General features: G+C 47.8%; 5 protein-coding genes across 5 annotated transcripts; 4 read left to right on the forward strand and 1 right to left on the reverse strand.

Annotated features, from left to right (window-relative positions):
- The first annotated feature begins 120 nt into the window (after positions 1-120).
- BO83DRAFT_434717 (dynamin-related GTPase MGM1) lies at positions 121-3,505 on the forward strand. The gene is made up of 3 exons (XM_025535825.1): positions 121-564; positions 628-2,643; positions 2,696-3,505. The coding sequence occupies exons 1-3, from the start codon at positions 264-266 to the stop codon at positions 3,136-3,138; spliced, it is 2,760 nt and encodes a 919-aa protein (XP_025391782.1). The 5' UTR covers positions 121-263; the 3' UTR covers positions 3,139-3,505.
- Positions 3,506-4,311: 806 nt separating this feature from the next.
- On the reverse strand, positions 4,312-6,242 carry BO83DRAFT_385754 (alternative NADH-dehydrogenase; the record flags this gene model as incomplete). Its single annotated transcript, XM_025532635.1, has 4 exons — positions 4,312-4,385; positions 4,447-5,415; positions 5,469-5,834; positions 5,888-6,242. The coding sequence occupies 4 exons, from the start codon at positions 6,240-6,242 to the stop codon at positions 4,312-4,314; spliced, it is 1,764 nt and encodes a 587-aa protein (XP_025391783.1).
- A 1,360-nt stretch (positions 6,243-7,602) lies between these two features.
- On the forward strand, positions 7,603-8,819 carry BO83DRAFT_375554 (uncharacterized protein). Its single transcript, XM_025530485.1, has one exon. It carries the CDS (start codon positions 7,980-7,982, stop codon positions 8,382-8,384), a length of 405 nt encoding a protein of 134 aa, XP_025391784.1. The 5' UTR covers positions 7,603-7,979; the 3' UTR covers positions 8,385-8,819.
- A 4,846-nt stretch (positions 8,820-13,665) lies between these two features.
- BO83DRAFT_175046 (uncharacterized protein) lies at positions 13,666-14,592 on the forward strand. Its single transcript, XM_025526430.1, has one exon. The coding sequence runs from the start codon at positions 13,855-13,857 to the stop codon at positions 14,449-14,451; it is 597 nt and encodes a 198-aa protein (XP_025391785.1). The 5' UTR covers positions 13,666-13,854; the 3' UTR covers positions 14,452-14,592.
- A 4,089-nt stretch (positions 14,593-18,681) lies between these two features.
- On the forward strand, positions 18,682-20,064 carry BO83DRAFT_175082 (uncharacterized protein). Its single transcript, XM_025526431.1, has 3 exons — positions 18,682-18,780; positions 19,140-19,199; positions 19,401-20,064. Exons 2-3 carry the CDS (start codon positions 19,180-19,182, stop codon positions 19,957-19,959), a joined length of 579 nt encoding a protein of 192 aa, XP_025391786.1. The 5' UTR covers positions 18,682-18,780; positions 19,140-19,179; the 3' UTR covers positions 19,960-20,064.
- The last annotated feature ends 2,713 nt before the right edge of the window (positions 20,065-22,777 follow it).

Here is a 22,777-nt window from a genome sequence, read left to right on the forward strand (position 1 = left end):
GCCAGCGAAGCGGCCATCGGGCGCAGGTCACGAGACCCGCGGCTTTCCCGCCGCGGACTATCGAATGACTTGACTGCATTATTATTATTTTGTGGTTTTGGTTGATCATCTCCGCCGCCTCCTTCTCGCTTTCCTTTCCCTCCCGCAAGCTACTTACTACCTCACCATCCCGAAGGTACTAACTACCACCCGTGGCTTTTCGCCTCGGAAATGCCTAACTACCTTCTTCCGACTTTCTTGATGTGTATGTGATTTCAGGAACCATGAGCGGGAGAATCCTCTCCCATCGTCTTGTTCCGCTATTGCGGACCGGTCTTCTGGCCCGCCATGTTCATAATGCTGCCGCCAGGACCGGCGGTCTTCTTCGCTCCGATGGCAGCGCCGCTCTACGTGGCCGGGCCTGGCCGGTAGGTGCGAATGCGATTCACAATAACGTGCCTGCTGTGCGGGCAATCTCCTTTCACCGGATACTCCCTAAGCTCGCCATCAAGCTGGTACGGCTGCCGGCTATGCTTGGGGGTGCTACGGTAGCGGGGCTAGCTTATTTCCAGTACCAAGCTACACGTACGTGCTCGAGTCTCTGTCTGTCTTTGCTAAAGATGATTAATGAATATGTGCGTCGTTCAGAGGCAGGAAATTATGCTATCGATTTGTTCAAACGTGCGGGGGAAACAGCGGGAGATGCAGCTTCGAGCTTGTTCACGGAGATTCAGGGCATTGCCGAACAGACACAACGCGGATGGCAAAGAACGACGGATGCCGTGGAACTTCCGGAATGGCTGCAGAGTATCATAAGTCCGAACGAAGAACCTCAGTCTGATAATGGTGGCCCGGGAGGGAAACGCCCGAAGGAGAGTCGTCTCGGTGCGGCGGCGGCTGGTGCTACTACTGCCGGAGCTTTCGGTTACGATGAGTCTAATGAGGAGGACACTCGGTCGGAAAGAAAGATTGCGGAGGATGACCAGATGATGCTTCTTACACGGAAGATGATCGAGATTAGGAATATTCTGCAGACCGTCGGCCAGTCGAATACCCTGACGCTCCCGTCAATTGTGGTTATCGGGTCTCAGTCTTCGGGCAAGAGCTCGGTTCTCGAGGCTATTGTTGGACATGAATTCCTTCCGAAAGGCACTAACATGGTCACCCGGCGGCCGATCGAGCTGACCCTGGTCAACACACCGAATGCGCAAGCTGAATATGGAGAGTTTCCAGCTCTTGGGTTAGGGAAGATCACCGACTTTTCTCAGATTCAGCGGACTTTGACGGATTTGAACTTGGCCGTTCCGGAGAGGGACTGTGTTTCCGATGACCCTATTCAGCTCTCTATTTACTCTCCCCACGTTCCTGACCTCTCTCTCATCGACCTTCCGGGCTACATTCAAGTTGCTGGGCACGACCAGCCCCCTGAGTTGAAGCAGAAAATTTCCGATCTCTGCGACAAGTACATCCAAGCACCGAATGTCATTCTCGCCATTTCCGCGGCAGACGTTGACCTGGCCAACTCCACTGCCCTTAGAGCTAGCCGCAGGGTAGATCCCAGGGGTGAGAGGACCATCGGTGTTATAACGAAGATGGACCTTGTTGATCCCGAACGCGGCTACAACGTTCTCTCCGATAAGAAGTACCCTCTCCGTCTGGGCTACGTTGGTGTGGTTAGCCGGATCCCCCAAACAACAGCACTTTTCTCCAGAGGCAGCGGAAATATCACTGGAGCCATCATGAAGAATGAACACGCCTACTTCTCTGCTCACCCGTCGGAGTTCGGATCACAATCGGATGTTTCTGTTGGTGTCTCGACTTTGCGCACAAAGCTCATGCATGTTCTCGAGCAGACGATGGCATCAAGCCTAGCGGGTACTAGGGATGCAATCAGTCAGGAGCTTGAAGAGGCAACCTATGAGTTCAAGGTTCAATACAACGATCGTCCTCTGAGTGCAGAGTCTTATCTGGCGGAGAGCTTGGACAGCTTCAAGCACTCGTTCAAGGCGTTTGCTGAAAGCTTCGGCCGCCCTCAGGTCCGCGAAATGCTCAAGAACGAGCTTGATCAGCGGGTAATGGACATTCTGGCACAAAGGTATTGGAACAAGCCGATAGACGATCTGTCTGCCCCGCTACCAGAACTGGATCCGCTCAGTGACCTTGCCAAAGCTGATCCGGAGTCACTGTACTGGCACCGCAAGCTCGATGCTTCGACATCTTCCCTGACGAAGTTGGGAATCGGTCGACTTGCCACCACAGTTGTTGCCAACGCGATCCAAACTCATGTCGATCGCTTGATCGCCAACTCTACCTTTGCCACGCATCCGTACGCTCAGAAGCAGATCGTCGATGCGTGTAATAGTATCTTGAACGATCGATTCTTCAGCACTAGCGATCAAGTTGAAAACTGCATCAAGCCTTTCAAGTTTGAGATTGAGGTCGAGGACCCGGAATGGGCCAAGGGAAGGGAAAACGTCAGCAAAGTCCTCAAGGAGGAACTCAGAGCGTGCGAGACGGCCTTCAAGCGCCTTGAAGACTCCATCGGACGACGCAAACTGAAGGACGTCATGTCATTCGTCGACAAGGTGCGAAAGGGCGAGGTCTTCCTGGAAGGTGACGGCGCTGGCGGTGCTGGTGGATTCAGCTCCGCCTTGCTGGCCCGAGGTATGTCGATCTATCCTACATATAATCAGGTATCACTTCTAACAAGACACAGGCCGCGAGAGCGTCTTCCTCCGTGACCGGGCTGACCTTATCAAAATGCGGCTCCTCGCCGTTCGCTCCAAGCAATGCTCCTCCAAAAAGAACAAATACTACTGTCCGGAGGTCTTCCTCGACGTTGTCGCCGACAAGCTCACCTCCACTGCCGTCCTCTTCCTCAACGTTGAACTCCTCTCCGAATTCTACTACAACTTCCCCCGCGAGCTCGACATGCGTCTAGGCCGCCACCTATCCGACGCCGAAGTCGAGCGATTCGCCCGCGAAGACCCGCGCATCCGGAACCACCTGGACGTCATCAGAAAGAAGGAACTTCTTGAATTAGCCCTCCAGAAGATCGAAAGTATCCGTCAACTCGACGGACGCGAAAGGAAGAACAGGAATTCAGATCGTCCTGTAGGTAACCGGGAACAGAGGAATCGTGGCTGGAACCTGTTCTGAAGGGTGAAAAATAACCAATCATTCAACAATCTACTTATCGACCTAGCGGCCTACCTATTAATCGATTAGACTTTCTCTTCTTCCTTTTCTGTTGTCAACCTCACCTCCCATATTGTCTTCTCTGAAAGCTCGGCGATATCTCTCGGCTCTGCTTTATATCTATACCTCTTGACATGTTATATCACACAGCAAGCGTATACATTATATTATCTCACACTCACTGACACATCCTGTCTCCTCTTAACCTGTATGTCATACATAACAGAACAAATCCTTGTTCATAGTTGAGTACTCCTGTGATAGGATAGCAAGCAAGGTGTAGGATAGGCGTTAGCACGATGATCTCTTCAATTATAAAGACATTCGTTATCCACTCTAAATCGTGTGATGGGTCCAACTAATACTTTGTACAAAATTTAGATAATGAAAAGAGTAGAGAATCGGGTTATATAGCATGATACAGATAAGAAAGGTTTCATTATTTTGACCAACAACCCGCCAAAAGAGCATACAAATACATTTAGATATAAATACCAATACAGGACAGGAAAGTAGAGTGAGTATACATTGAACCAAACCGAGCAAAAACCCATTTTCGTAGTGAAAACGACAAATATATAAGAGAGAATAAAAATAACCAAGTTATTAAAGGATGATTAGGAAGGAGCAGTAAAGGGGGAAAAAAATGTATTGGGAGCAAAAAAAAAATAAAACGAAACAGCACAAAGAAAAGAATTATGGCCAATTCTAGCATGTCTAAACAGTAACCCGAACCCGGTCTATCTATTTCGTACAGGGGGAAAATAAACAAAAGACGAATGAAATGATGATCAAGTCGAAGTGATCTATGTGCGCTTTTTATGGAGTCACCCATTATGGACGCTGCGATAGATCACAGCAGAGCGTCTTGGTGTAGTGTGTGCTCTCTTGATCGTCATTAATATGCTCCTGCGGAGCAATGTGTGACAGACAATGGGGGGGAAAAGGTTCCCATTTAGGTCAAGGAAGAGGATGGTCATTTGAGTGGCGTCAAGGAAGGGGTGTGAGATAAGAATGATGGGAACGAGATGGAATTCAATAATGATAAAAGAGGGGTTATCGCTTCGAAATCATGGACGTAGCATGTCTGCTGATGGTGATACAGAGTTTCCAAAGGTTTTTTAATTGAAGGATTTACTCCCGAGAGACGTCGCGGCCAAACAGCTTGGCCTTGATCCAGTCGACGGCGACCAGGACACGGTTGCGAGCTGTGATTGATGTCAGTTAGACTCATAGGTTGCACATAAAAGTTGAATCAAGGTTACTTACTGCTGAAGCACATGCTCAGGTAAGCACTGCGCCAGAAGAGGTAGGTCATGGTACCACCACTGGCGATGTTGCCGCTCAGCCAGCTGATGTCCGCAACAGCGCGCTCCTTTCCGATGTAAGCCATGCTACCCTGGTGAGAGTACTGGAAGGGACCAATCTGCTTGGTTCTCCGCAGCTGCTTCTGGCGTTCGCGGATCGCGTCAAAGACCTGGTCACGCTCCTCACCCTTAGCCTGGGCCTGAGCATCAGACAGCTGCTTCAACTCCTGCTCGATAGCCTCGGTCTTGGCCATGGTGTTGAAAAGACGGGCAAGGAAAGCACCCTCCTGACTGGCAACCTGAGCGGTAGGGGCGTAGTTGGTGATAGCACAGTCACCCACGGCCCAGACGTTCTCAGCGCCGTTCACGACGAGGTACTCGTTCACAGCAAGACCACGACGCGAGTCCTTCTGGGCAGGGAGCTGGTTCATCAAATCGCGGACAACGGGGCGAACAGCGTTACCGGTAGCCCAGACCAGCAGACCGTAGGGAATACGCTCGATGGACTTGGATCCATCAGGGTTGGTGACCATAGCCTCGATGTACTTGTCGGTGACGTTCTTGACCATAGTCTTAGCGCGAATAGAGATCTTCTCCTCCTTGAAGGTCGATTCGGTGTAGTCGATAAGCTGCTTGGAGAACATGGGAAGGACGTTGGGGAGAGCTTCGACGAGGGTAACCTTGAAGTTCTCCTGGATTTCAGGAACCCACTTCTTCAAGTCATCCTCGAAGAAGTCCTGCAGCTCACCGGCGAACTCAACACCAGTCGGGCCACCACCAACCACAACCATGTGGAGAAGACGCTTGACTTCGTCTTCAGTCTGGTCCTTGAACATAGCAGTCTCAATGCAGTCCATGATGCGCTTGCGGATCTTCTGAGCATCGTCGACCTCCTTCAGGAAGCAGGAGTTCTCCCGGACACCGGGGATACCTAGTTATCGTTAGAGTGCGATCCGTGGCGGGTGTGAGCAATAAGTTACATACCGAAGGTTGCGTTTTCAGCACCGACACCAACGACGAGCATGTCGAAGGGCACCTCGGTGTGGGAGATGTCTCCCTTGATCTCAGAGTCATCGCTGATGTACACGACACGCTTCTCGTAATCGATCTTGGTGGCTTCGGCTTCGTAGAAGTTCACGTGGGCGGTCTTCTGACGGAGGATGTTACGGATCGGCTCCATGATGGAGCGGTGCTCAATCAGACCAGTCGTGCAGGAGGGGAGGAGAGGAGTGAAAAGGAAGTAGTTGCGGGGAGAGATGACGACAACATTGTAGTTCTCAGTGTCGAGCTTCTTCAGTAGGGAAACAGTACCCCATCCGGTACCTGATTTGGGAAATGACTCGTAAGTTGCTGTTCGGCCGCGATCGTGTCACGATAAGCGACACAGGGTGCAAGAAACCTACCCAGGATAACAAGGGTCTTCTTCGTCGGATCAGGCTTGATCTGCTCGGCGGGGTGGCGCAATTCATAGACACTGTAGGCCACAGCACCGGCCGCACCGATAGTGGAGAGCCAGGTCAGACGCCAGGTCCAGCGCAAGAACCTGAAGCGCTTCTTGGGCTTGGGGGTCGGGGCAGCGGGCGCAGCATCGGCGTAGGAGCGACGAGCAGAGCGCTGGAATTGCTGCTGTCTCAAGGGACGTGCGGAACGAAGAATCTGGGGTCGCGTCGAGAGCGACCTGCGCGACAGCGACGACAACTGCATAGCGGCGGAGGGAGAGGCCATCTTGGAGCGGATCGCCAGCGTACTTCCAACCATTGTCGGGCGGTAGTCGCACCTGAGCCAAAAGGCGAAGGGTTAGGGAGGGAGGAGGGGAGAGTGGAGAGTGGGTGGGAAAGAGAAGAGTAAGAGGAAAAGAAGTGATTCAGAGAAATTGAACGCCCAAGTCTGGATAAAGGGTTCGCCCACTGAGAAAATCACCGGCGTTAAGCAAAGCACAGGAAAAAATGACTGTGTCAATTAGCTGTTTTGGGCGAATCGGTGTACTCTGGCTGGGGATCGCAGGGCGGCTAATTTTCTCCTTCTGGCACCAGACGCGACTGGCTCGACCGTAAGCCAAGTGGGTGCTCGGTCAGCCGGGTTCCAGTGGAAAGCAAGAAAAAACTAGTTCAAAGAGTTTTTCATTCCTGCTTGGGTATAGAGACTATTTGCCCATTTATTTCACATGTGGCGGGTTGGAGATGAGGGTCAAAAAAAAAAAAAATAAAATAAAATAAAAAAATAAAAAGAAATTGGAGAGAGGAGAAATAATAGTTGCGTGAGGGGAAAAGATTACTTAGTGGGGAGAAATTAGGCGTGAGGGGAAAACACACTTCCCTTCCTGAGGCATAATCATTCTTGAGGCTTTTATTTTTTAAACATTTACCCTAAGCAGCTGGTAATGTCTAGACATCACTCATCGATTATGAATGACGATTGTATACTGGATTTTTAAAAATGTTTCCGTCATTGTCTCTCTGCTCGGGATAGAATGGATTACCCCTTCTTCTTCCCGATGGAATATTGAATGATCCACTGATTTATTCCCTAACTATTCTCTGTCTATCCCGTATAATTATTTATTCTCCTGCAGCTCCTCCATGCATTCCCGCCCGCTCTTTCCTGATTCTGTCGCTCTTCGTGCTTTCCTTTTTCGGTCTGGACCAACTGTCGCGCTGACTCATCCGTCACCCGTCTAGCTGGAACACACGGTCCTTCCCGAGATCCTCCCCGGCTTCTCCCGCATCTAGAACGACTAGAGAATCCCCAGTGTCGTTTGACATCCACTTCTGTCACTCCACCACTGGCCTCTAAGCTCCAAACCAAAAGAACGAGGAGAATCCGGGGATTCTGATGCTCCACTTTTCCTCAATCGCCCGTTTTCCTCCATTCGAATCCATCCCCAAGTCCGTTAATTCCCGTGGTTGCGGTCGATCATACACGCCTGGGCTGATTGTGGTGCTGCTTAGATGCTATCAGGCCAGATTGCTATGGCCTCGTTGTATGTCTTTGACCCACATACCCACAAGAGCGGTAGCCTCGATCAGGTCGATTCTCGTTGCCGAATTTGCAATAGCTTGCCCTCCCAAGCCAATGCTGCCCATCTTTTAACTCTGCGTGCAATATCGAACGTCGCGGCTTCTATCCCATATGCTCCCATCGGCCGCTTGCACGATATTCGAAACCGACCAATAAGGACTTATGTGGGGTTCCTGGAATCCGCGTTGAACTCAAGGCCCAGCTAGCAGGAAATATGTGGTGCCCACACGCGTCAAGAGGGTACGCCTATAGGAAGATAAACACCTCGATCATAAGGGAGACGGACCGTCATGTTCTCTGGAGGCTTCCCCTACAATACAGACTACTCCAATGCTTGTTGGCCGGAGACACTCGCTGTTGAGATGCTCCCAGTTGAACCACAGGCTGCTATTCGATTTGCGGTTAAAAACTGGCCCAGTCTCAAGCTAACAGTTTGGTAAACAGATAAAGTATTCCCGTTCAGTAAGGGGCACACCAATGGAAGAAGCGACCAGTCCCTTGGCGATCTTCGAAGTAACGACTATCTCAATGCAATGTAACACCAACGATGATCCAGTGGCGACGACTCTCAAAGTCCTGGTCTGCATACAAAGAACGCATAAACAAGGCACGGTATGGTATGGTTATGCACAAACGATTCGAGGCGAATGGTCATCGCACACAACATATACCGGACATACTACCGCTCAAAAATGCTCTGGTGTGCTTGATGTTCGGCACTTCATACCGCAACTCCGAGCATGTAGTACAATTGTCTCACGTACAACATATCTGACTTGTCAGTCGGCGATCCAACTAGGAGCATCTGCAGTTGTATCTGTACAACCACAACCCACCTCGGCGGTTATTGGATACCCATCTTTAGGTCTTCTCCGGACATAATGCCGAACCCTATCCCTGCTGTTTGTCCGATTCCAGTGGCTTACATGCATATGCTGGAGGTCATAGAGGGGAGCTGATGCGAGAAGGTTGTATAATGCAAGGAGCAAGCATGAAGCGCTATGCAGATTGTTTAACTGCGTGTTTGGTTCGACTTTCGTCGTGGAAAATTTGGTCCGGTCTAGTACCTTCCAGCAGCAACCAACCTGCACACAGTAACAATAGCGACCTGTATGGTTGTAAACCACCTTTTATTGCAGAAGTATATATGGAATGCACATATAGGCATCTCCTTGAATTTGTGATACACTGGGTGACCGACAGTAATCATTCCATACCATGATACGCTGGTCTATCAAGGAGACACTCTCAATCCAGATGGCCCATATCCTTCTCAACTCCAACAACTCATTCTTACTACTAGATATATGAATACAAAGGGATTCATTCTATAATAATTACCTATACAGTACTCAATATAACAATAGACTTAACCTGGTTATAAGATAGGGAGAGGGTTTATATTTTCTAGAACATTACTATCATTCCACTTTCGATTAATAGATATTGTCTACCATGGGACCAATACATGTTGATGTCTTTCTACCTACCATTCAAAGTATCAAGTGGTTTCCCTATGAGCATGATACATCAAATGAAACCTCCATCTCTTCATTCTCTGAAGCCTTTCTCCTCCACCATGGAGTTTGTAGAAAATAACTATTTAGATATCTTGATAGTCATGTCTGATTGCCTCGTTATTAAAGCAAACAGTAAGAGATGAAGCTAGAATGTAGTTTTCTGGGATAGGTTATCTAGCATCTTCAGTTAACTTCATTCAGATCAAGACCTACTAATATATATCCATATAATTAGACTTTGAATATATGTTGTACGCAACATTGAAGGCACGGCCTCCCTATAAATGCGAAGCTACGCCGTATACTATACCATCATATACTATATATATAGTCTTCTACGTATCATTCATCATCATACCGGCCGTTCGAAGATTGACCAGCCGACCTTTCGACACAGACACAATATATATCGTGTAGACATACGCTGATATGCCAGGACAGACTACCGCCCTGATGAAATTTCACGGTATGAAATAAAAGGCTATAGAAACTTGGATAGCGCGTTAAAATATTGTAGTAGTTGGGTTCGGTGTATCTGAACTTCAAGGATGATGGTTGTTTATATTTATAGTTGTGACTATTGTACTTCTTTCTCTCAATATGTAGTACTATCAAGGTAGTACTATATGTATATATATAGTGATATCATGATGCTAGTATACATACCACTCCTTATTTCTAAGTTATCTCAAGAGAGTATCTAATTTGGATTGAATAGGACTGTTTATTCTCTTATATAGCCCCGTGCTTCTGCATCATATAAGATTAGGATTTCTAGTGAGTCTTGGAAACCGGAAATAGCACTAGTAACTTTAATATTGAAGTATTGATGGCCCTGTTATAGAATCAGCTAGCGGCTCGGGGTAACGAGTGGGCTTTTTGATACTATATATATATATATATATATATCATCCATATATAAACACTGAAGTCATATCGACCTTGTCAGTAGATAAATATGACTGTTATGTAGTATTAGTAAATTACTATCTATCGTTCATGTGCAAGGGCACGATAGATACCATCTATGAATATAGACAAAGCCTAATAGTATATGTTGATAGTACTACTTAGTAGTACATCTAGCTAATCATATATGCAATTAAATAGACACATCAATGTGGCCCACTTGTACCTGGTAGCTAAGATATGTTATACATTCTTAGTTACCCATTCCGCTGCTGTCTTAATAGAATACCAAGTCCTATCATTATATATAGAGTAGCGAGGGTGCACGCATGAGGGTATCTTACCACCTACTATTTCCTCCCCTATACTTGATATAACCAAACAGACTATACAATTTCATGTTCACTTTGTTCACAACAAGGTACATCTAAACCAGCTATGATAGTCCTATCCTGAACTCGAAGCTGCCCAACTGAGCCCAGCCCTGTCCAGCCCAGCTCAGCATAAACCAAGTAACTGCTACGCATCAACCACCAATAACACAGACTGTCCGTCTATGATATATGAATAATGATAATAGTAAATTCAGAAATATTGAGTTAATAATGAAAACAAGTTTATAAGTAGACACTTACTTACTGCCTATCCATCCATTTCACTACATTGTATGCTACAACCAATAACCAGATGCAACTCATCATCATCCATCGACAGCAAATAAAGAAAATGTGCCCTACGAAAAGCTAGTCAAAGCTACTTAACATACTTGCTTTGCTAACTAGCTAGCCAGCTACCTGGCATCCATACATAGCCTTACTTAGTATACAGTATTTACCGGCTGACACTGCCATCGAATCATATCCATTAGTTAATAGTTATATGTAACTCAGGCATCACCGCTCAACCCATTCCAATATTATTAAATGAGAATGAGCAGTAGGTAACATCAATAAAGAAGTAGTGATGATGATGATGATGATACCATGTGAGGTGGACATGACCAAAAGCCAGACATACATAATCCGTACCTACTCAAAGGCAGACATCAACATACCCACCCACAAGGAGAAAGTGAGAGGGTAACGAGTAAGCACATGTATGTTATCATTGTTATGAACGATGTGGTCTACTGTTGGTCCTGTGAGGCTGGCTGTCTGTCAGGCAGCCGTCTCTTCCAAGTTCCGGCCTTGTTTTTTCGTCGTTGGTTGTTTGCTTTTTCTGCTTTCTGATGGTTCTCTTGTCACGAGGTACTCATCTCTCGAGTTGGCTTTTAGCGCTGAGAAAGTTTCATGTACCTATGTACATATGTTAGTATGGAAATGCCGTGTTGAACTTGGTTAAGACTAAGAGGGCCGTGAGGTCTCACAGACCTGTGTAAGTGAGTATATGCAAACCTGAAAGTGGGTGAGTGAGTGTGTATAGTCCAGACTTCCAAGGTTTAGGGTAAATTAAACACCCATCGTTATCATTTTGAGACCAAGTTAGTCGATGAACAAGTCAACTAACTCTCTGCCCTGCCCTGTTCTACAAGAATGAACTAGGTTGACTGATAATACTGCATACAAAGCAAGTAACGAAATCGCATAGTAATCCGAGCACATGGTCTAGAATTGAACAAGCGTGGAAAGAAAGACCAAGGCACTGACTGGCAAGCGTTCAACAGCCAGCGTGTCCAGGACTAACTACTTTTTGACTCCAAGCCAGCAAGCAGCCAGCTGATAGTTAACAACCGGCTGAGTCCAATTCATCTCTGAGCAGGAATGGGGAAAAGGTTGCCCACAGACGCGGTCAGCATCTCAGAAAGCGACGACGATCGCAGCATCTAATGCACCAGCGAAAGGTGTGATCAATTTAGGTCATTTACTTGATGGATGGTGGTTGGTAACTAATTAATCAATGATTCCTAATGATAAACGTTCGCATGGGGGTCATGGATGGATGCGATGGGTATTGCCGGGTTGGGTAAAGAACACACCCCTCCCTCGAGTAAGTAGAGCAGCCGCAGCAGTCGCGGTGGCATTGACATCGAGTGTGGGTAGAGAAGAGGAGGGGAGGGGGAGAGGGGGGGGGTGGGAGAGGAAGAAACTAGATCATACTGAGACCGGTATATAGTTCCTTCTATTAGTTGGCAGGGGTGAGAGATCGGAGAATACGTACTATCTGTCCATCCTGTTGAACCAGGGGCAAAGAGGTTTTGGTACTTTTACTACGCTACCAACGGGGTTGGTAACAATTGTCGGTGGCCCTTCCCGGCTGGTATTCTTCTTGCGTGAAGCGGAGACTGCTGCCACGGAGAGTAAAAAAAAAAAGTGGATGACTTCGCAGAAGTAACTCTACCTAGACAGAAGTCACGAAAGGACGGATGTTGGTGAACGGTATGCCGTGCTAGGGATGTGTGGTTTGTGGGTGGATGAAGGTCTGATGGTGAGACGAGTTTCGTAAGGGAGGACTAACTCCAACAGAAAAGATCGATACATCATTTCCTTTTTGTTTTGGAGATGTTCGTTCAGCTGGCGTAGTGTAAGTTGGGGGTAAAGAAGGGTGTGTGAGTGTGTGTGTCTCCATGGAGGGTTTCTCAGGTGGTACTGTAGCATACGGTATAGATACTCTTCCCAAGGCAAGGCCGTAAAGTAAGACCCGACAGAAACGAGGCTTACCACTTGAAGTAGCACGGTTATTGGTGAACAAAATTCTACGACCTCGATTTAGTCCGGCGGGGAAGGTTTCAGGCAGTACATACGTAGTCCCCAACTTCCGATACTTCCCCATAATGGTATCCGATCCAGACAATCTTCAGCGAGCATAAGGAGCGAGGCAAGAGTGCGAACAAAACCCGAATGAGAAACCTTGACGGGGCGTTGAACCCTAGCTGAGTTCAGGCTCCAGTGGCTACGACGGATGCATCTGGTGCACATGCCGCCAAAGCATCCGTAAATAATGTTGACTTCGTGATCGTGATGGATCTCGAAAAAAAGACGGCCTCCACCGTGAGAGGCAAACGGTGATATCAAGGTTCTGCTGAGCTAGCCATCTGTCGAATGGTCATCGCTGAGCTTATTGCTAATCATCAACTACGGTCGCGTAGCGGCAAGTCGACCAGCAGACGATAAGCCGCGTGCTTCCTGAGCAGCCTTGGCTTGACCAATCCAGTATGCCGCGCCTCCCCAATTTTTTGAGAAGCTCTACTTGGTAGTATGCTCATCATCATCGTCACCTTCATCACGATTACGAAATCCGGGTTCTGAAGGAATAAGGGTTCTTTGGCAGAACGGCTTGTAAATCAGACCACCGGATGCGTTCCCCTGGTTCCTCAAAAGTTGCAATCTACGAAGTAGTCTATGCCTCGCATCGAAAGTCAGACTGACGATGGCGGCATTCGAACCTTCACGTTGACTTTGGGCCGTGGTCGATGGTGGCTCAACATGAGCAAGGATTGTTGGTCTCGTCTCATACTGAACCGGAGCAACCGCTGCCTGTCCAACAGCGCCTTCAAGGGAGAACGAAGGGATATCGAGTCTCGACTACGACGAGGTCCTTGGTTTTGAAGAGCACGTAGCAGTCATGCCTGTCGGTCGCCAGCAGTAAGCTTGCACACATGCCTGGCTTAGACGAAAGCTTAAGCTGCAGTATCAGCTCGCACGGTGGTTGCGATGTATCATGCTTATCCTCCCCATGAGGATTGTTTGTTTACCCTCCACAATGTTAGCTGTTTAGAAAGTATCGAGCCGCAAGGATGAGTAGATGCAAGGAGCCTGGAAGGGCAGCAAGGTGGGAAGGGACGGGCCCGAAAAATGCTCATCTTCAGCACCGAGCAAATCTCCGAATTATGGACTTGTCCTTGCGTACGCCCTTTTATCCTGACACAGTCCGGTGATGCGATCACTCGTGGACACATTGAAGGTGCAAGGTGATGAAAACTGGGGATGGGAATGACAACCCACGGGCTAGAGCGGCACCATCCAGGCAACTTGCGTGATAAGAAAATCTCCGAGGAGTTTCGTTATCCGACCAGTCCACCTAGTGATAGGCCAGGCCAGTTCATGCAATATATTAGGTCAATTCGAGTCATGAAGGAAGACTGGATTAGTCCCGACCACAGTCGCGGCATAGTTAGTTATCTAACCATCCTTATTAATGAGGGCGCGATGCTGGGTAATCCGGATGTTTCCTGCAATCAATTTGCAAGTCGAGGCCGCGCGGTACAAGGATTAACCATTAGTATTACTGTCAACCCCATTAATAATGTTCGACAATGTCGATCTGTTTCTTTCGTAGACATCCTATTACTATCTTTCGACTTTTCCGACAACACACCGCGAGATGCTAATCAAGGCCCATCTCGCCCAATGATTGTGTGGCCGAGGAGGGGATCCCGGAAAGTTAAGAGACCCCCCCATACACGACGAAGACTCACCACCGGTGGGTTAATGAGGATCACGAACAATGAACCTCGGATGAACAGGGTAAATGTACATCGGATGCATTCTTGCTGGTGTTGTACTAGGCTGCACTCTGTGTAATTAAGTATGACCACTTGGAGCCGTCATCATCCTCGTCATTGATAACCAGATACCTTCTCGATCAGGAAGGCCGATGGGTTTCCAAGGCGGTTCAGGATCGAAGGAATTTGGTTGCGGCCTCTGCACGAATGAACGTGCATAGTCTGTCGGGAAACGGAACCACCGTCCAGGGTACCACAGGAATGACCAGAATAGTTCAAGAGGGAGAGAGAGAGAGAGGGGGGAGAGAGAAAAAAAAAAGGAGGATTACTTCAATCATCATATTGAATAATGATAATGTGATTAATAGGGATGATCTAGATCAGCGGAAGTGGTGGAAGCGGTTAGTTCCACATTCGAACTGGATGATGCTGAGACACCCTGGTTAGGTAGTGACAAAGTCACATCGTCTAGAGCGCCGGGTAAAGGTAGTAAGTACTTGCTGGCAACAGGCGACCAGGAAGGTTCCTTGGCACTTAGTGAATACCAGCAGCAGTAGCTGCTTCTGCTGCTTTAGTGCTGTTCGGATTGCAGAAGCGACATCCGTAGCAAGTACTAGTTATCTGCTCTGGTGTTGTGATGATTAATTCTGGCGGTGACCACCTCGGTTTCTCTACCGCAACCGGACATTGGATGTACACTCGAATATAGCAAGGTAGTAGTAGTATAAGTGGGTGGACATGTGCCATGGCAAGAGAGCCTTTATTCGTTGGCTCATCATCAAGGCACTTTACTTTGACTTGCGACTATACGATGCGTTATGGCTAATACGTAGCACTAATGACCATAGGCCTGAGAGCTTCCTTTTTTCATTTTCTGCGCTCTTCTCGCGTCCCATCGGCAGATGACAGCACCTGTAAAAGTGGATATCATTGGTCCAGATATCTGGTTGAGATGAATGTTCGGCCTAATGACAAGATTAGTTGCAAGAAGGGGCAGGAGATCCATTGAACCCAAAATGGCCAGTCAGGGAGATGGATTTTGTTCGAGACAAGATTCGACAGACGCCAAGGCAAGGACAATCAGCAGAAAAAGAGGAACATAACGGAAAAGTCAAAAATAAAGGGAAAACTAAAAATGAATGTAAAGGAATTCCTGTTCCGAAAAGGAAAAATGCTTAAGCTGGTGGTGGTCGGTGCCTGGAGTGTTGTTCGGAAGACTCAACGACTTCCTAACTCTGGCATATTACTGTTTGGCTTACGAAGGGACTATACTTGAGCAGCAGCTCCATAGTCATCGACTATTTCCGAGCAATGACCAAGAAGTTCAGTGGATACTGTGAACAGTGAACACAGTAGTCTGGAAGTCCAAGTCCACCAGTTTACCCGAGTTATGTCAGATCCTCCAAGGGCAGCGTATAACTAACTATGGGGCTTCATTGAAGGCTGGAGAGTTTTCTTTTACCCAATATGGCCTCACTTCTCAAGTTTCGATCGCCGCGTCAACCACCCCCGTTTGTTCGTTTAGCACAAATAGTTGCCTGTGCCCTTCGCTGCGCCCGAGTGCTCGGGTGACAAAACGACCCAAGGATTCCCACCAGCCCCAGTTTTCGCATCTGGATTCTGGAGGATGCCGGATGGACCTTGAAGGTTTGAGACTGCAAAAGCGAAGGGGGCCGGAGTCATCTTAATTAGTGAGTAAGTTAAGGTCGGGGTTGGTGGACTAATTGAGGATGGGATGGAGAGAGAGGAGAGACAGTATCTTCGTACAAAAGTAGTCTAGTTACTCTTTTTTTGCAGCGTGCGTGCCACTTATTTCCCAGCTCAGAAATAGCCACGACCAATTCCAACACCGTCATCCAGCCCATCATCACCTTTTTCTGCCGGAAGTTCTGGAACACGAAAAACCCACTCTGTTTATTTGTTACACCGTATCGCGCTTGAGTCGTGATGACCCAGAAAGCCAGGCTGCAAAAATAAAGGAACACAGACCAAGAGCATGTACACTCCGGCGCTCTGATTCGATGGTTCACCCATCTTTCCCCCCCCCCCTCCCTTCTTCCCTTCCATCTCAAATGAATAGCCCGCGATTATCCAGACTTCTAACTAGTGACTGTGATACCAATTGGAATGCAGAGCGGCATACTTTCATATGCAAGTGCAGAGAGGCGTCCATGCATTTGTTGAGGTTTCCTATGGAGCTATCACTACCTACGGTGCTTTCTTATGGCGACGCGGACTTGACCGACTATTTTCGGTAAAGAAGGTTGAAGAAGGAACCTAGAAAACCCACCCCGAAAAGGCAGTAAAAATGCAACAAGCGCCAAAGGGAAAAGATCAGGGGTGCTACTATGTACACAACATGCTACTACTAAAGTGACTACTTACTATTTGGGATTTTTCCGAATCTCCATACGAGACCCAAACAGCACCCTATTGTAGATACTACTCCACATACACCGCGACCAGACGTTATCAGTCTTTCACTCTTTCATTATCGGCATCGAGTGGCGTGCAGTTTCCAGTTCCTTTTTTTCCCTTTTTCTTTCCAAATCTTCGCCAACTTTCACCTGCATTGGTTTGAGTCGTCATCAAGTTCTCATCCAACCTATGGAGCATCATCTGATTCCGCCCGCAAATTCATCTGCGGTCGATCCCCAGTTGGCATTGTCGTGGTGGATTTACTCCGTAGACATGATGGTGAAATGATGTGACTGGGGACAACTAACCTCTCTGCTTGCAGGTATCAATGGGAAATACGAATCAACCAAACTGTGCATCAGCTCCCGATCGGTAGCAGATGGAGCGCTGTCAAAAGTCTCGCTCATCATTATATTATTGAAGTATGGAACGCAGTCGATATGATTCGGTAGAATTATAGCCACAAGTATGGACGAGCTCCGCAACATTGCCAATCAATTCATAATCCCAGGCGGATTTCGCCCGACGAAGCACTATCATTGCCCGGGCCTTCTGATAACATTGTGGTGCCAACCATTAATTACGCACGAATCCTTCCTTTGCAAGGCATATAACAAGCCCCTCTGCAGGGTACCTATGGATAGTAACCGCTGGCCACCGTATTGTCAAGAAAGTCTGGTACACAGTAGTACTCTGGGACTGATGATCAGATCAAAGTCCGTCCAAGACACCACCAACCAACCTTAGATTTTCTCCAATCTAGACAGGAATTCACGTCCCATTAATTCCAACAAAAAGGAAATGCCGCGCCTGTTGCCATTTCCCTTTTTGTCACGTTTCCTGGGATGAGATTGTCATACTGCTCGGGACACGTTCATTTCTTATTCCCTCTCAATCTCGGCGGATGGAGATTGGAGAGGCCTGGTTTCTGCTCGTTTCCTTTCCAGTCCCAGTCTTTCCAAGGGGCGGCGGGGGTTGATCATTAGCCGCACTTGGATGGCCAAGCGAATGAGAGAGGCCTTTGGAGCCTGCTGGACTGGATGCGCATCCATCAATCAACTCAGTTGATCTGCTCCTGTGGCCTTGCACTCTCTCAACGCCATGCTTGAACTATCAGATTTGGATTTGGATTACTCTTCCCCCCTCCCCTGAACTTTAGTAGTACGTGCATGGGGTTGTGTGGATAATGGAGAAAGGGTAAAAGGAAAAAAAGGACACTACTACGGCAGTCTAGGGACAGGGAGGGAAGTCCTCCGACGGTGCAGCACCTGCTAAGGAACTAACTACAGTCACTACTTCACACAGGGAGAGGTAACGATCGTTACACTAGCGACAAACGATATGGATAGTCATTCCCCAACCTGTTCGGGTTCGAGGTAAAGAATAGGAAAGCCTCCGTGATTTGACTCTTCGATAATCGTCGCGCACAAGGCTACTAGCTAGCTAAAGTTCGAGGGCCATCGGTCGACAATCAGACCCCGAAGTCAGCTCGCCGCCCCGAACGCAGAAACGAGACGCGTCCGGAAGTGGCCCAAGATGAGACACAGATTAATACTCAGCCGCCAACTATTACTGATCATCGGGCGGTACGAGGTATATGAAATCATAATCAATGTCAATAATACTACTAATTATACTCGAAGCGCGTGCCGGGCAGGAATCATTCGAAGCAATGGCGCGTTTCCGCGACCCATGGCCAGCGCCAACAAGTCGGACGAAGGAAGAGAGGGCTCTTGTCCTGGTCGCCACTAGTAGTTCCATAATCACCCCATGATGGTCCCAACCATAATACTGCTAGCACTTCTCCATGTCGGACTCCATCCTGTCTTCGCCCCGAGCATCCCACTCTGGTTTCTGCATACTTCGTACCATTTGCGGAACATAATATTGATTGACGCAACTTGCAAGAATTCACTAAAGAGTGTGATCGGAAGTGCGACCAGGGACTTTTCTCCTTCTTCATTCTTCCCCTTGTTTGCATCGATCCATGGTATGGCAAGTCTTCATCAGTGAGTAAAAGTAACTAGTTTGGCACTACTCGGCAGTGGTAGTGTAAATTTTTTTTGTTTTCAATTACTTCATTCTGCTCTCCTGACCTGGAGACCACCAAAGGAGGGACTTAGCGTCCTTCACCCAATGCTAGGGGACCCTGGAGTGGTAAGATGGATGGTGTGAATGTTGTCTTGGATCAAGCGACGCACCCCCCTCCATTGTTAGTTTCAGGACTACTGCCGCGGATATCTGCGCAAATGTGGGTGATATCAAACCATGGATGATAGGGTTCCTCCTTTCGGCAAAAGTCAATGACAATAATAAAGGACGTACACGAGCAGCTGACAGGATGTACAGAAAAGAAAAGAAAGCCAAATCAACAGCCGCCTGCGCCTGCATGGGTCCTTGGCCAAGTGGGTGGGTTCTCCTTTTTTTTTAACACTTTTGTATTTTGGTTTTATTTTATTTTATTTTATTTTTTTTTTTTTTTTTGCCGGGAATGACCAGCAAGCGGCGCCCTATCATCTCGAAACCGAGTCATCGCAGTGGCTGCAAACCGGTGGCGGAAACAACGAATGGGCCAGATCGGATTTCATTGCTGGAGACTTAAGTTACTAGGTACGGTAAAAGGGAGCCTGGAGTACTTTTCTGGGCTCGTAGAAGGACACAGAAACGGTGCGCCCAATTTCATGGTTCGGTCCATACACGGAACATTACGGCCGGGCGGAGTATGACGGCAGAGAAGGGGGTTAGAGGAACCTGGAAAAGGCGCAGGCGAGAGTTGGTGGTGCACTCTCGCGGATTGGATGGGTGGTGTCTGCATGTGGATATTTACTACAACCTTCTGGTAAAAAGTGGTCATGACTCTCACTCGAATACTACCACCACCACTACGACGACGGACTACTCACCTCATCCCATCGCCCGGGCGGCGGTGGATAAGGTATGGTATGTTACTATGTGGCACTGTCCGCAGCAAGTGAGTCGCAGGAGACTTCGGGTTGGCCCCGCGGTCATCCACCATTACCTATTCATTATTCCATTACAACTATCGCATATGCCCGCTAGTACTAACTGGAAAGGATCTTTGGGAAAAGAGAACAGGCCCGGCAGTCAACAAGTCAAGTCACAAGGGGGGCGCGTCGTCTTGCTTCTGGTGGTGCCGAGCCCAACTTAGTGGTACCTAGCGAGTGGCTCTCTTCTCAGTCTCAGCTGTCCTCCGGCGCTCTGCCTAAGGTACGGGGGTGTGTGTGGGTGGGTGGCTTCTTGAGCACCTTGTTCTCCAGTTCTCCAGGCTCAACCCATTCAGAGTGGAAAGGCTCAGGCCCACAGCGATTGGCTGTGTGTTTACAGATCGATGGAGCCCGGCCATTTGCTTCTCCTCCGATGATTGGTCACTCAGTTCATTACGCCTCTCTGGATCGTTGTGTGCAGCTTATCCATCCAATTCTCGTACTCACACATGCCTTACATGCCTACATGATGGATACGCAACATTTTGCCTTGGCCTCCTCATTACACAGCGAGTGGATAAACGGCCAGACTAACATATTGTCCTATGCTAAAGTTTTCCCAAAATTGTTCAAAGTGGACCGGATAGTTAGTGGTGATGACGGGCGTGTGTGATGCGTGTGTGTGTGTGCCCACGACGGAGAAACACTATATCAGTAATACCGATACGTTGGAGCAACTATTACCTGTCTGGGTCGGAGGGGTTAATCCACTTCGAGTTTAGTTGCAACCAGACTGCCCAACCACTCAGTCTGTTCTCATACCTATTCGGACCCGTTCCATACTTGACACGGGCGAGGGAAGTAAAGTGAGTGAGTGAGACTGGTGCGAGTGTTGTTTTGTAAGGAAGTACGTACTACGTACGTCTGGCACATAACTTACTTCATTTTGCCCATGACAACCCGAGCCACCCACAGCTGAACCCGGTACCAGACTTCCTTTGCAGAGTAACTATCCTTGCCATCACTACCTCACTAGGTTAGCACGGCCTTGCCGGCAACTAAACGTTTGACTTTCTCTGCGTTTTGCCTGGCGCCTTACTAAGTAAGTGACTGACCACCTCGCGCGGATGCTCCAGTCTCCAATCTAAGCAAGCCTCGCCGTAGTGACCACCAACCTCCAGTACCAACCACGGTCTTAACTAGAACTGTTTTAGCCACCGTGACCCTCTTACGGCTGCCCGTACGCAGCGATCCATAATTCCATGCTCCCCGCCTGCCTCTCTCCTCTTTGCTCTGCCCTCCCCTCCCTTTTCCTGCCTGTGCCCAGCTCAAGTTGCTGCGCACTTTAATGAGGTGAAGGGGGCACGCTAACGCTTTTCGGGAAGGATGCCGTATGAATTGTTTGATTATTACGCAGCAACCAGAAGGCAGTGTTCGATTCCGTACCGAAAGTATTCATTCCTTTGCCTTCCGCCTGGTTGAACTAGAACTGGCGATCAACCACATTCAGAGTGCACAAACCTCCCTTCGTCCACTCTCTCTCCCGTGCCTCCCGGGGGCTGCTGAGCAATGCCCACCCCTTCTCCCTTGGTGTAAGATATCTTTACCTTTTTCCGTTCCTAATTCTTCCTTCCTATTTCATTTCAGCATCATCATTATTTTTTTTTTTTCTCTTCGGGGGTGGGTTTCTTATTTTGTGTTTGGTTTATTCGATGTTCCATGAGAAATACATTTTCACTTCTGCCTATTTATTTATTCTATCTCTTTTACGATCGGTGCTTTTTGCTATAGTAGTAGTTGTAAGGATCTCTTCTTGTGGCTTTTAGGATGATTACTGCATCTTGATCCGTTTTAGTTAGAATAGAAAGACCAACTGCAACGGGAGACGCATAAGTAAACACTAAGTATGCTCAGGTGTGAGTAGCTAATCAGGGTGAGGAAAGTGGAAATAAAAAGCAAAAATAGGAAAAGGAAAGGAAAAAAAAAAGAAAAATAAACCAAAAGCAAGACCAATCTGGGCGGCACACCACGACGGTTGCAATGCGACGCTAAACCCGACTTATTATTGGATCTGATATGGGTCCTACGGAGTTAGCAGGCACGTATTATTCCAAGACCGCGCGAGGTGCTGTCCGAACTTCCACCCCTCTTCCTTTTTGCTCCCCCCTCTCTTAGTACTCTCTCTAGTACTCTCCCAAAGGCGAAAAAAAAAAAAAGGCCCCCCCTCTCTCCCTCCCTGGACCAGTAAAATGACCTATAGACACTAGAACCTAACGCTGGATCTGGACTAGGGCTGCTGACCTTGTTACCCTTCCACTACTCCGTAGCATGCATCCACTTTGTTCTCCCCCCCCTCCCCGTGGCTCTGACATCAACCGGTATTTCATTCTCTTCAAGACAAAGCAGAGACAATCAAACCCGGGCAGCCAAACCGGAACCGACCCAAACGAGGCCAGAAAGGAGGATCAACCCTCTGGACCTGCGTCCGGGTCAAACTCTGTCTATCCTGTATGGGCACAGCACTTTCTCCGGACGAGAACTAGCCTACCCTGGCTCCTCTAGCGGAGTTGCTCTGAAGATGATTAGCCATTTGCTGGATGGAGGATGATGTCTTGACTTCATCCTTCATTATTAGTACCTTTCTTTTACTTTTTATTTTATTTCATTTTTTATTAATTTCCTGATTTTTATTTTCATTTTCATTATTCGGCCTTATTCAATTGATTCCGTCTCCTCTATGGCCTCTCTATCCATCCAAGGTCTTTTTTCTATTTATTTCATTTCCATCTTCAACTTTTTCTTTTTTTCTTTTTTGATTTCCTTTTTGGTTCTAAATTAACTCTCTTGACTTTCCTTTATGATCGTCTCAATTGCCCTTTGAATTACCTGAGATATATTACCTTTTTATAACTGGTTGTACTTGCAACCTAAGTTATTGCAATCTATACCCAGAACCTCATCTTCCATTCTTCTGTCACTACTACTTACTTTCTATAACTACTACGACCCTTCCTATACTTCGTTGACATTTAATATACCTAC

Source organism: Aspergillus eucalypticola (genome assembly GCF_003184535.1).
Source record: "Aspergillus eucalypticola CBS 122712 chromosome Unknown BO83scaffold_4, whole genome shotgun sequence".
NCBI lineage: Eukaryota > Fungi > Ascomycota > Eurotiomycetes > Eurotiales > Aspergillaceae > Aspergillus > Aspergillus eucalypticola.

Bases quoted from the DNA above. Each gene is read 5' to 3' on its own strand.
- BO83DRAFT_434717 (XM_025535825.1), top strand. From the start codon at position 264: ATGAGCGGGAGAATCCTCTCCCATCGTCTTGTTCCGCTATTGCGGACC. The intron at 565-627 runs GTACGTGCTCGA...TGCGTCGTTCAG, and splicing joins TTTCCAGTACCAAGCTACAC to AGGCAGGAAATTATGCTATC. The intron at 2,644-2,695 runs GTATGTCGATCT...AACAAGACACAG, and splicing joins CTCCGCCTTGCTGGCCCGAG to GCCGCGAGAGCGTCTTCCTC.
- BO83DRAFT_375554 (XM_025530485.1), top strand. From the start codon at position 7,980: ATGGAAGAAGCGACCAGTCCCTTGGCGATCTTCGAAGTAACGACTATC.
- BO83DRAFT_175046 (XM_025526430.1), top strand. From the start codon at position 13,855: ATGGGAATGACAACCCACGGGCTAGAGCGGCACCATCCAGGCAACTTG.
- BO83DRAFT_175082 (XM_025526431.1), top strand. From the start codon at position 19,180: ATGGGTCCTTGGCCAAGTGG. The intron at 19,200-19,400 runs GTGGGTTCTCCT...TTAAGTTACTAG, and splicing joins ATGGGTCCTTGGCCAAGTGG to GTACGGTAAAAGGGAGCCTG.